Genomic DNA, 13126 nt, shown 5'->3' on the forward strand with positions numbered 1-13126 from the left:
AATGAAATGCCACAATCCCATTGATCTTGAATTCCTGAAAACTGTTAAGTCTGCTGAATTTTGAATAGGATATGAAATTCTATTTTCTCCATATGAAGTCCAATGAGGGTAGAACCACTCTCAAACATCCTGAGTCATCTCATGGTAATGTTAAAAATTTAAGTAAAAGGATGAAAATGAAAAATAAAGGAGAATGTCACTTTTACTTAATATGCGCAGGCAGGTACCCTGTCATGAATGGTCATGTCCTTAGGGACATGCCTCTTGATTAACTAATTACTATTCAATTAACTATTCCTTATTATTATTATATTTATATTTTATTCATAACAGTTTTTTTTGTTTGGATTTTCAAATTTTGCATAGTGTAATGATCCAAGGGAAATAATATTGACATGGATTTCCTACTAAATTGATGTGTATGTTTATCATTTAAGTATTCTTGCTGATTTTATTCTTTCTTTCAAGATATTGTACTATTTATATGAAAGTTCTAATTTTTTAAGTTATATTTTATCTGTTATTTAAATTTTAATACCACACTTCTCAGTTGCTAAATTTTAGGGGATCACATTTCCAGTGTGTACGTGTTTAGCAAATTGTACATAATTCCTTGTCTCATGCAACTTAACTCTGATGTCTTTTTATTTTCTTAGATTTCTCAGTCAGAATATTATGCACAAGCAAAAATCTCATTCATTACTTGAACCAATTATAAGTTGTGCTTTTTTTTTTAAATTGTACATAATTCCTTGTCTCATGCAACTTAACTCTGATGTCTTTTTATTTTCTTAGATTTCTCAATCAGAATATTATGCACAAGCAAAAATCTCATTCATTACTTGAACCAATTATAAGTTGTGCTTTCTTTTTTTCTAAATCTTTGGAGTTGTTGTCAGTGAGAATGTGGGGTTGCAAGTGAAGCTTCCATCGTCCTACACATGTTTACTTTTGCACAGTCCCGAATAGACAATTTCAATAATTTGAAAGTCTAGGGAGTTAATACCATGTTTGAGAAACTCTTCCTGAAGGTCTTCCTGGTCTGCTGCTTTACTAGTATTATAGACCTGACAACTCTGCTCATGTCTTGAAGGGAAAATAAATAGCAGGATGGTTAGTAAAGGATATTGTAAATTTGTCACTGATATGAATTTTGTCGCATTGGTTTGTATATTTGGAAATGCACTGGGTGGTAATAGATATGTGGTTTTCAGGAGTTGACTTCCTGTTAGTTAAGCATATAAATATCATGATGTAACTAATAGAAATAGATTATACAAGACCATCAATAATAACTATCAGCAAGAGAGTGGTTATTTTTCTACTATACAGGTTGCTAACCACTGTTCATCCTTGTGGTCTGTGCAATTTAAATGCACATATTTCAGCCTTGAATAATTTTTCTAGTAGTATCTGTTGTAGACGAGACAATGTTGCTGACCTCTAACACTTGTACCATGAAGCTTTCAACGTAGCAAGAGCGATCACTTATTTTTCTACTATTCAGGTTGCTAACCATTGTTGATCCTTCTAGTCTGTGCAATTTAAATGCACATATTTCACCCTTGAATAATTTTCCTAGTAGTATCTGTTATGGCCCAGACAATGTTGGTGAGATCTAACACTTTCAATGAGCTTTTAGATATGAAATTTTGCAGTGTGGATTCATTACATTGTATATTATGTCATGTTGTAGCTTTTTGATAACATTGCTGATACTCTGAACCTCATGTAACTGAAACCAAAATAATCTTTAATAAAAAATGAAAAATAGATTATAATTTGTCTTGCCATCTGAAGATTGAGCTGTTTTTTTTCCCTTGGAATATGTAGAAAATTTAAGGTGACTGTAGCCCCTTTGGTTTCAGTTTATTTTGCACGTCATTGTTTAATGCTCAACCCCATGTTTCATTTAAAACATTGAATATAAAATTGCAACCAAAACACTTCTAGGCTATCACTACTACACTTTTACACTTTCAGCTGATAACAAATTTCACACAAGCATGCACATAAATTGAACACTGATATTTTTGGTCAATCTCTGGCCCTGGAAAAACTCACAAGGGGAAAACCAGTCTAGAAGAGGATTTTTATTTGCTTATCTCAGAGAAAATATTACACAGCATTCATTACACAGGGTTCTTATCTCTCCCTGCTGATATCTAGGAAATCGTGCTGCTGTCCTTGAGATTTATGCACAGTTCAGCAATCACTGCTCCAGAACTGCGTGCCACTGACAGCCCTTTCTCTGCTACGACTTTGGAGCCTCAAATCTGACATTTCTCCTCAAACTGTGGGCCTGTCAGACCAGCATTAAATGTAGTCTGACCCTCCTTGAAATCCCTGCTGCCAACCTCAGAAAAACACGCTGATACTGCCTTGAATTCAGCGTTCAGCTTCCTATATTTTCAGGCCTTTGCTACAGCAGTTTATACCATTGATTTTTGGGCACTCGTCCTCTCAGACCCCTGAAATTTGCTCTGCCGGTAGAGGAATCTCTCCTCAAATTTCTCACTGACAGACCTCAGTCCTCCCTTTTTTTTGGTCGATCAGACCTCTGAAAAGTGATGAAGCTGCCTCGAATTGTGTGCTGGAACCTCTGCTTTTTTCTAGGAATGCGTGCCACTATCTCTGCCTGGAAATACATGCCAGACTCCCAGGAATTCGGGCCTCTGTTGCAGCCTTCAGAATCAGTCTGTTAGGTGGTCTTCTTGCTGTAGTATCTCTCCTTGGCAAGTCTCTATCTCAGCTATCACAGCCTCCTCTTGTTCTCAGCAGAAGCTATCTCGCCCTATTTGCTACCTCACCCTCTTTGCTACCTCAGCATCCTCTAGAAGCTATCTCAGCCTTCTCTTGAAGCTATCTCATCCTCCTCTTCTCCTCTCCTCTTCACCAACCTTGCACTTGAAGAATGAATGAGCTCCCTTTGCCTTTTCTCCCCTTTTAGTCTTCATAATGAAGTGAAGCCCTAACCCTATGATCAATGGCTGAGATTAGATCTCAGCTCTCCTTGATCAAGGGTGGAGATCTAATCTCCCATTGACCCCCTTTTCATGTCTCCCCCTTCATTAATGACTTCCGTAGCCACTTTAATGTTGTTTTTGTACATTGTACCTCTTTTCTCGTAAAGTCACTTTAAAAACATAAAGTAACTTTAATATAATAAAGCACTAAATATTTTTTGAACTTTATAAAATGACTAAAAGTCACGTGACTTTAATAACTCATAAAGTCACTTACTAAAAAGGTGTCTCATATGTTTTCCTAGTCCAAAAGCAAAAAGCACTAGAAAACACCTTCTTGGTACCCTTTTTCTAAAGTCACTTACTAAAAAGGTGTCTCATATGTTTTCCTAGTCCAAAAGCAAAAAGCACTAGAAAACACCTTCTTGGTACCCTTTTTCTCAACAGAATATTTGTTAAAGATGCACATAACACATGGAGAATACTGAGAGAGAGAGAGATTTGATGTGTATAAGTCAATACAAAGAAATGTCTCGTGGAAGAGGCATAGGTTATTAAAACGTGCACATAACTATGAGTGACATGTTCAATAATTAACATGTAGGTCACTTTATTATGTCACTGACTCACCACTTTATTAACATAACATAATATAAAGTTCCTATCCATAATTTTAAATCCTAAGCTATGTAAGGCATGATATCACCATTATGAAGCTCTAATATGTTATGACTTTAATAGCATAACATAATTTAAAGTCCCTATTCATAATTAACCATGTAAATTAACCATGGTCTTTTCCTCCTCCTTGAGAATGCTAACAGCTCATTTGAAATTTTAATGCTAACTGAAAGCCTCTCGAGCTAGCTTTGTACCACATGGGATGGGGATTCTCTCTTATGAAGTCTGAACTTTTTGCAATCCTGTTAGAAGTTCTTACTTTGGTCACTTTTTCTACACGTTAGAAATTGTGAGTCCTTAAATTTTAGGTACAAATTTTAAGTTGCATGTCATTCCTCCTTTTTTTCCATTCTATGCCTTTGTTCTTTTCATTTGTGCTAAATGAACTTGAGCATTAGTGAGTGAAATACTTGATGAAAACTTATAATATTGACTTAAATATCCTGCTTTCTGTTTAGGAATATCTGAATAAGCCAGTGCAAGTAAAGGTGGGAAAAGTAAGCAGTCCAACAGCAAATGTTTCTCAGGTCCTAGAGAAGGTTACTGAAGAAGAAAAGGTAAACGATATGCATCTTTTAGTGATTTTACATTATATCCACTTTTTCACTCTTCTAAATATATAATGTGTCCTATTTGTTTCACAGTAGAGTTTTGTTTGCTGTTCTTATGGGGTAAGTTAGGTAGTTATTTTGTGGTTTTATGCTTTAGCTTTCAATTTTTGTCTATAGGAGTTTACAAATTCATGTTGAATACAATATTTGCCTTCAGATTATGTTTGATCATGTGATGAAGACAAATATAATAATATTTGATTTGGTCCAATCCTGAGTACTAGTTAACCTGGTTGCTTGGCAGCCATTCTTCTTTTAGCAGCATGCATCAGTGGTACCTGTAGCATTGGTTCGTCTGCACAGTAGAGATGGAGTTGGGATGGAGGCGTAGTTTTAGAATGGACTGTGAGTCAGGTGCATGCATGCTGGCACATGCAAGCATACATGTGCCCTCATCAGTTCCTGTCTCATTGCTACAAGCATGCATGTGCCCTCTTCAGTTCGTCTCTTATTGCTCACAGTTCAGTGTCTCTTTTAGGTGCTACTTTTATCCTTTAATTTCTGTTCTTAATTTGGAGGAAATGTGCATGGAAGATGAGGATTCCAGTTTTAAACTAGGGTGGAATATTGTAGGAGTTTGGCACCCCTTTCTAGGCAATCTTTGCATGTAGCCTGCACACAGTTTCCTTGAATAGAATTAGGGTTTGATTCAGTTTAGTAGAGTGCACTACTAGAGATGTTTTCATGCATTGTAATCACAACCTCCTCCTCTAAAAGAAGACTGGGTTTGTTGTTCATTCAATTTACCAGTGAATCGTGATTATGTGCACTGTTTTTCTCTCCCGGTTGATAAAGATAAAACAGATATGATTTTCTGAGTTGCCGTTAGTACTTTCAAGATTTCATAGAGCTTATGTGTTTTCAGATGTAGAGTACAGAAGTAGTTTTGTGAGTTAAGTTTTTTGGCCTTCTAGGGTTAAGAGTTTGCAGCTCTGTTTACCATGCACTGAAATTTTAACATGGTATTAGAGCACATTTCTTTAAACCTTTCAAGAGTCCGTGTATGGATAGTGTTATCACAGAACCATAGGAAAGTGGATGACTCAGTAAACCTGCAGTGAGAAATCAGTGTTAACATATAGAAGAATTTGCCCAACTTCTCACCTGCAAATCTCCTATCCATTTGTGTTGGTGCTCTTCCGAGCCCTAGTCAAAACATGACTGTTATCTCAATCCTTCAGTGGCTTGTCTTCACTCTTTTTTTTGAAACTTGCACTGGTTGTCAAACATTATTTTGCATTATCCAAGAAGTTCAATACACGATAGAGACAAATACAAAATGGGTCCAATGATATCCCTTGCATATAGTATAGAAGCTAGAATAGAGGAAGCATGGTTGAAAAAAATTCCAACCCCACACCCTTAGCGCCTTCCTCCTTTTATCAGTTTTCCTAGTGCACATTAGTCATGCATGGAATCTTCCTTAACCAATGTGCATTGATGTGTTGAGTGTAGATCTTCCCCTAATGTGCTTGAACCAAGTGAAGATGTGTTTTGTTGACTAATGAATAAGTCGAGTGAAGTGTCATGCACGTGGAGACACTTGTTTAATTGATGAAGAACTTTGGTGGATTGGCCATGTGCCTAGTCCAAGAGGAGTTGTAGTACCCATTTGCTTTATTGACTAGATGAGAGATTGAGTGCAGTAAAGCATGTGCTCTAGTCCTCTAGAGAAGTGCTTGATTTGATTGGATGAGGGAGTGTAGTGAGGTAGCCATGCGACTTATTCCAAGTGGAGTCATCCTCTCATGTGCTTACTTAACCCAATGAAAGAGTGTTGTGGAGATGGTTGTGTGCTTTAGTCCATTATGGATACCCTTTAGTTCAATAATGCCGAATTGGAGTGAAGTGTTTCCTTAACTGATGCATGCATCCATTTAATTCAAAGAAGCATTAAGTGTACCGAACATTTCTTCTCGTTAACTCAATCCTAGACTAATGCATACATCCTAGCTGCCTTTAGTTAACCCATGCATGCGCCTAGTTGACTTGAGCACACACCTAGTCTCATGCATGCACCTTGATCCTGCCACTTGTCAACTCTACAAGATGCCACATGTCATTCCTAAAATTGCTACATGTCACCACTTGGAGCCACCACATGTCACCACATGGAGCTACCATGTGTTTCTCTGCATGGTTTATTGCTAAAATGGATGTTCTTTGCATGTCAATGAAATTATGCTCATTGGACTTGGTTTTCTGCAAAGAGTTTGAATATGTACTCATTGACACGCAAGCCTCTAAACTGGAATTACTAACAATAGAAAATATCATGCATGCTATTTGGAAAATTCTCATTGGAATAAGGAGTTCACAAGGACTCAAATATGTGATCGTCACTGCCATCCAGGCTTTCGTACTCTTTTTCCTAAAGTATAGGAGAACTACTAAAGATAACAATCCTCTCCAATATTGACAAAAGACTTATGAAATGTCTTTCACTCTGAATTTGGATCATATCACTTAAGCATCCTCCACTTGAACTCAGTGGGGACAACCTTTGACTCATGCAAAGATGTTTTTGGAAATAACTTTGAACACCGGCCTAATGAAGTATATTGGCCTTTTACACTCTAGCTTGCAAAGGAGCAAATCTAGGGGTTAACAAATAGTAGGGCTTCTTCTTGGCATATGGAGTTTAGACATTTTGAGGGGTTGGATGCATGAGATTTATGCTTGAGAGATCCTTATGAACCTGCAATGCGTAGTGTTAGGTTGTTGATCTATTTTGTCTAGTAGTGTGTTCTAGGAGTTGTAGTATGACTACCTTTAATGTTAGATGCTAAAACAAATTGGAAGGCCCTTTTAACATCATTACGTGGAAGTGTTAGGTGCAAATGCTTTTGGAGGAGCATGAGATTTGGCATCCTGTGAATAAAAAGGTTATACTTCCTACAAATGTTGCTTTGTTGGAAGTCTAAGGCCAAGCAAGTCTTACTTGGATGGGTGAAGGATCACTTGATGCCTCACATTGCTAGAAAGATAACTAATAAGTAGATGTTTAATGCTCTAGTCATTATGTCTCATAGTGAGAACATCAATCAAAAGATGATTTTGAAAAATAAACTTAGAGCCACACGATTGAGCAAGATAGATATTGTTGCCAAGTATTTGTTGAAGATTATTGAACTTTGTGATTGTAATGTCCCCGAGGGATTAATTGGCCCAAGGGACAAAGTAGCCTATCCATCCCTATAGGATATAGTCCTTGATAAACGGGAAAACCCCAAAATACCCAATGTTTGGGTCACGAAGGGTAAGTTTTGGGGCAACTGGGGCAATAATGCCCAAAGTTGGGTTTTAGTGTGAACCTCACTCGATTAATTAAAGAGACAAATCCCCTCATTGAAATCTATAAAGACAAGAGGATTAGATTCATTTGATCATCAATTGGGTTGGATCAATTTGTCTCTGTTTTTGTTTGAGCCTGAGGCTCTAAGGGTAGATTTTATCTTGTTTTGGCCCGGCATACTCTTTGAAGCAAATTTGAATCTGTTATTGCCAAGAAGCAACTCTTTGTGGTATTTTTTCTTATCAAAGTCAGCGAAGGTATTTCTAAGACTGAGCAAGTCTTGCATAGAGGGACTCTTGAAGCAAACTCCCTAGCATATAATAATCTTACTATAAGGATGCAGGATTAAATGAATTATTCTTGGCGTTGAGAATTAACCCTTTGTAGCTGAGCGAAGCCTGGGAAATCAAGGGAGGGTTTGGTCGGAACAATCCTACCATGAAAAGATAAGATCAAGGTTGGATTCCATTTGCGGTAAACATATCGCAAGTTAGCAAGGATTATGTCGGTTGTCTCCAAATTGCAATTCAAGGGTGTCAAGTAAGACAAACCCACAAAGCTTCTTTAGTGACAGAGTGGGACCCATCACAATGTGCAACCACATAAAGGATTTGGTGGCTTTGGAAGAGTTCAAACAAAAAACCAGTTAAAATGTGTAACCGCAGAAGGAATTGTTAGCTACAACTAGAGTTAAAACATGAATCTCGTAACAATTTGTAGCCGTAGGAAGTTTGGTAATGGTAGAAGAGAAGGAGGATCACAAATTATCTTCCTACATGTGCACTAAGTAATAGATGATCTTTGAGGGAGTAGCAGATCTGTGTGGTATGAAAGTGGTGAGGGCGACCCTTGAGCACAAAATTTTTCCCAAGTGGTTTGGATAGCAGAACGTCCACTGGGTAGCTTATCTTGCAAGTGGATTAAGGAATGCCGTCCACTGGGTAGTGTTAGCTCTGCTGTTTATTTCAACATTTGAAGGTCAAATGCAGGCCTGATCGGGTTGTCTATGATCAAAAAGGGATTTGCAGCAGCCATCCCGCCCTTTCCCCTTCACTCTGTGTACGCTCTTATAAACTCCGCTACTTCCGTTTTGCCTCTAAAACCCTGTGTAAGCCCCTTTTCCATCAAGCCCCTCAGCGCTAAGGTTTCAAACCCATATAACCGCGCGCCTTCGCAAAAAGCGCTTCCCGCAAATTCTTTCCCTGTCACATCAGTCAAAAAGCATGTGAAGTTAATCCCCGCCGTCCGATCCCCCACCTCGCGATCCAACGGCATACGCTACTCCCGACCCCGCGAACTGCTCGCGCGTTAACCCGTGGGTAAAGCGGTTTCCCCCCCGTCACATCTGCCACGCGTCACCCGCTGATTGCGATCGCGCTCCTTTGTACGAATACCACCCACCTCCGAAAAACGGTGCGGGGAATACCGCTCGCCACCGAAACCACCTTCCCCGTGCATTAAACCCTACGCACCTTTCCCGCCCGATGACCGTCTGATCTGCCATGTCCAGATCTAACGGCTCACGACTGTCCACTCCCGCTTCCGCCCGATTCCTCCTGCAAAATCATCTCCACTGTCTATCTGTGCGATCCGACGGCCAACCCTGCTCCGCTGACCAGATCTTCCATCCGCCATGCAGTACACCACCTTTGATTGTTCTGTAAGGATGAAGGCGATCACCTACCATTACCCAGAGCATTCCATATTCAACCACTGCATTCAGAACAGAATGGCTAAGAAAGGAAAAGATCAGCCTCGAGCATGTAAACACAATCAACAGTTATGGAACTTCTTCTATACAGCACTCCACTTGCTCGAGAAGGATAGCAGAGTATCTCAAAAGGCCAATTTTGTTCATTAAAGCACACAGTTTGCAACAGAGACCCATATTAGATAGTTAATGTGGTTGGTGGCCCATTATGACCCCTCCACGCATAGAATAGCAGAGCATTTTTGTAATCAAACTCTATATATACCCAGAAACAAGATGTAATGAGGGATGATGGTTGTTGTTTTGATGTAAGGTTAAACTTCTGGAGACTATAACTACTGTGATACTTGCAGCGTCTGGTCTTCATTTTAAGCTAAAACAAGCTTCTTTTGCTGTTAATTGCTCACTTTCCATTTCTACTTTGTTCTAGGTTGTGCTTGTTATGTATTTTTCATGTGCTCTTGATGTTTAGCATTAGAGGTGCTGTCATCCCACCTCTGTGTTAGAATCCAGTATGTATCATTGAATGTGCTATGCAGGTTTCTGTTTACTTAGTGCCAGAGAGCTGTCATCCTGTCTGTGCATTAGGAAATAGATTTGCAGACCTCTTTATTGGTTGCAGCCAGCCATCACATGGTCTTGTGCATCTGCTAGTGTGGTCAGTATCCACCTAATCCTAAAACTGTGAGTAATTGGTGGTCTAAAGCCTTGTAGTCTGGGGGTGTTCATCCATGTCTGGAGTTAAGCATAGTAGAAGTGGTTATCTGGCTTGAATATGCATCATTCCTTCCATTCATCCATCTCCAACATTTTGTTGAGTTTGTAATGTTCCCAAGCATCTTTGAGATACAACCTAGGAGAGTTTCTTGGGGTGATAACATTAATTGGCGCCGTTGTTGGGGAGAGGAGATTGAAGCTCAGCTTCCCTGGGAGACGACACAGTTCTAGATTTTTGATGATAGACAAAGCCTGGGCACATTTCTGGTTGTAATCATCTATCTGGCGACTCAACTGGAGGAAGACCAACCTTTGGCGACTCCACAATATAGTCCTGGCTCAGTTTGTGAGACATACTCGAAGAAATCCTCAGAAATCACCAGCTGAACCAGTGCTTGACCCTGAGAAGATTGTTAAGCAGAAGAAAACATCACGGAAAGGAGCATCAGGATCAGGTAAGCCTAAGAAACCTTATGTATCTCTGCAAGAGAAGGTTATAGCTGAGGATATACAGTTTGAAGATTTAGAGCCCAGTGTTGTTAGTAAAGAAATTCGTTCAGAGATTAATATAGCTCCTTGTTCAGTTAATTCCCCTTTGTATCTCAGTCCAAAGAAGGTCTCCTACACAGTCCATCATATTCCTTCATTTCTGTCATCTATTTCATTACTTCCTACCATTCAATCTACCAGTATCATTCCTCCTACCCCAGTCATGGCAGGCCAGTAAGCACCCACGAAGATAGAAAGAATTGTCGCTGCTAGATATGGACCTCTGGTCTTGCGTGTTCCTTTGAACGCTATGCTTGCAAGAGAATATCAAAAATATATGTCTAAATTCACTGGTACAGAGGGAGTAACTGCTGAAGAACACCTTGAGTCTTTTTATAGCTATGCAGATAACCTAGATATCAATGAAAATGATGTGTGGATGAGAGTTTTTGTCCAGAGCCTTGATGGAGAGGCCAGAAAGTGGTTCAGAGAACTAGCCCCTAGATCTATTACTGATATTGAAGCCTTAGATGATGCATTTTTGAATCACTGGGGAGATAAAAAAGACTTGCTATATTACCATACTGAGTTTGGTAACCTGAAGAGAGAAAATGGGGAATCTTTGCCCGATTTTAATAAAAGATTCAATCGTATGTATGGTAAGATACCAACTGAGGTAAAGCCAACCCCTACCTAGCTAAACTCACTTATGCCAATGCTTTTGACTCTAATTTTTGCCTATTATTAAGAGAAAGAAGATGTGCTACTCTGGCAGACATGCAGGATGCAACCCTAGAAGTAGAGTGTAATATCATGGCTGCAGAAAAGCTCAAAAGTCAAGCTGACAGAAGGAGGCAGAGAGGTCAGGCTTCTACTTCCTCTGCATCATCTTCCGATCCCAAATTTGATAAAATGACTAGAATGATAGAGTCATTGGCTGCTAAGATATCTAAGCTGGAGGTTGAGCAGAACTCAGGAAAGACAAGGCAGCAGAACACATTTGCTCCAAGAAACCCAAATCCTTTCAGAAGAGAAAATGAGCAATTACAAATCATTCAGAGGGGTGAAGAACCCAAAGAAGAACAAAAAGTTAAGGCTCCTTTCCAGAATGTAGTCATGGAGGAGGAACAGTTTGAAGATGAGGATGAAATTCACTGCATGGAAGATAAAGGCAGTGCTGCATTTTTGACATTGGCTGCATATGAAGAATCATTGCTGCAAGAACAAGACAGTTAGGAGTGGGACAGAGAAGCAGTTCTACAAACTGAGGAGTAGCGGAGATATAATCTGAGGTCAAATGCAAAAAATGTCAAGGAGAGTCCTGCCCAAAGAGCTGCTGTCCAAACAGAGTCACAAAATATCAGACAGAGAAGACCAACAACTGATCCAGTCATCCTTAAAGCACCAGTTCAAGAGGTAAAAGGTTCTGACAAGCTACCTTCCTCTTTCAGCTTAGAGTCAGAAGTCTAGAAGTTAAAAATATCTATGCCTCTGGTAGAGTTGGTAAAGAGTGAAGTGTTTAGAAAGCCTATCCTTGAAGCTCTTGAGCTGGAAACCACACAAACCTCCACTGACTCTGTCAATTTGCAAGATGACAAGCCTGCAATTGTGCTTAGCCCCATGATTGAACCTGCTGATAATAATTCTCCATCATTTTATGTCTCCTTGACCATTCATGACAAAATCCTCCACAATTGCCTGCTAGACACAGGGGCCAGCCACAATTTGATGCCTAAAGTTGTCATGGAAGAGTTAGGCCTTGATATCACTAGACCATATCATGATTTATTCTCTTTTGATTCAAGGAAAGTGAAATGCCTAGGATTAATCAAAGACCTGGCCATTACCTTAACTCAGCTGCCCATGAAGAGTATGATGATGGATATTGTGGTAGCAGATGTCCCTCCTAAGTTTGGCATGCTGCTGTCTAGAGGATGGATTAAGAGATTAGGTGGGACATTACAAAATGATCTATCTTATGCCACTGTCCTAGTTTTTGGAGGAGAAAGCAAGAGATTGTACAGGGAAGCACAACTGGCATACATCATTAGTGATGAGAAGAATCCTACTAATCATCCCATATATGCTGTGGACACTGATTTTGGAGCATGTATTCTCCAAATAGAAGAATCTCAGAAGGCCTCAATGCAACTCAGGAAACAAACAGTTCAGGCCGAGAAAGAGCAAGGAAGTCAGGTTTGGGAAATGTTCTTTGATGGAGCATGTTCCAGGGAGACTGCAGGAGCAGGGGTGGTGCTGGTATCTCCAGAGCAAGAAAGCACACATCTGTCTTTTAAGCTGGCTTTTCAAGTCACCAACAATATAGCAGAGTATGAGGCTCTGATATTGGGCCTTAACGCAACAAAAGACAGAGGAATCAGGAACCTAAAGGTGTTTGGAGATGCTGATTTGATCATTCAGCAAGTAAACAGAACATTTCAAGCAAAGCACCCAAGGCTGAAAGCATACAGAGATGAGGTATGGAGACTCAAATATTCCTTTGATAATTTCTGTATTTCATATATCCCTAGAGCCAAAAATCAGCTTGCTGATTCCCTTGCTGTGTCTGCTAGCATGTTTATCCCTCCCATGCCTCCCAAACTAGTTTATGAAGTCCAAATGAAATATAGGCCATCCTTGCCTGATAATGTCCGCC

At 39.6% G+C, this 13126-nt stretch overlaps 1 protein-coding gene across 1 annotated transcript in view; it reads left to right on the top strand.

The window, feature by feature from the left end:
- LOC149158326 (DEAD-box ATP-dependent RNA helicase 20-like) overlaps positions 1-13126 on the top strand; it is a 246380-nt gene that overhangs the window by 217549 nt on the left and 15705 nt on the right. The window contains exon 8 of the mRNA XM_089436196.1: positions 4106-4204. Coding sequence (XP_089292322.1) covers positions 4106-4204 — 99 coding nt within the window. The remainder of the gene's footprint in view (positions 1-4105; positions 4205-13126) is intronic.

The sequence above is a fragment of the Pinus tabuliformis genome, chromosome 5_2 (genome assembly GCF_031772625.1).
Source record: "Pinus tabuliformis cultivar Carrire ecotype Pingquan chromosome 5_2, CPIR1, whole genome shotgun sequence".
Classification (NCBI taxonomy): Eukaryota; Viridiplantae; Streptophyta; class Pinopsida; order Pinales; family Pinaceae; genus Pinus; species Pinus tabuliformis.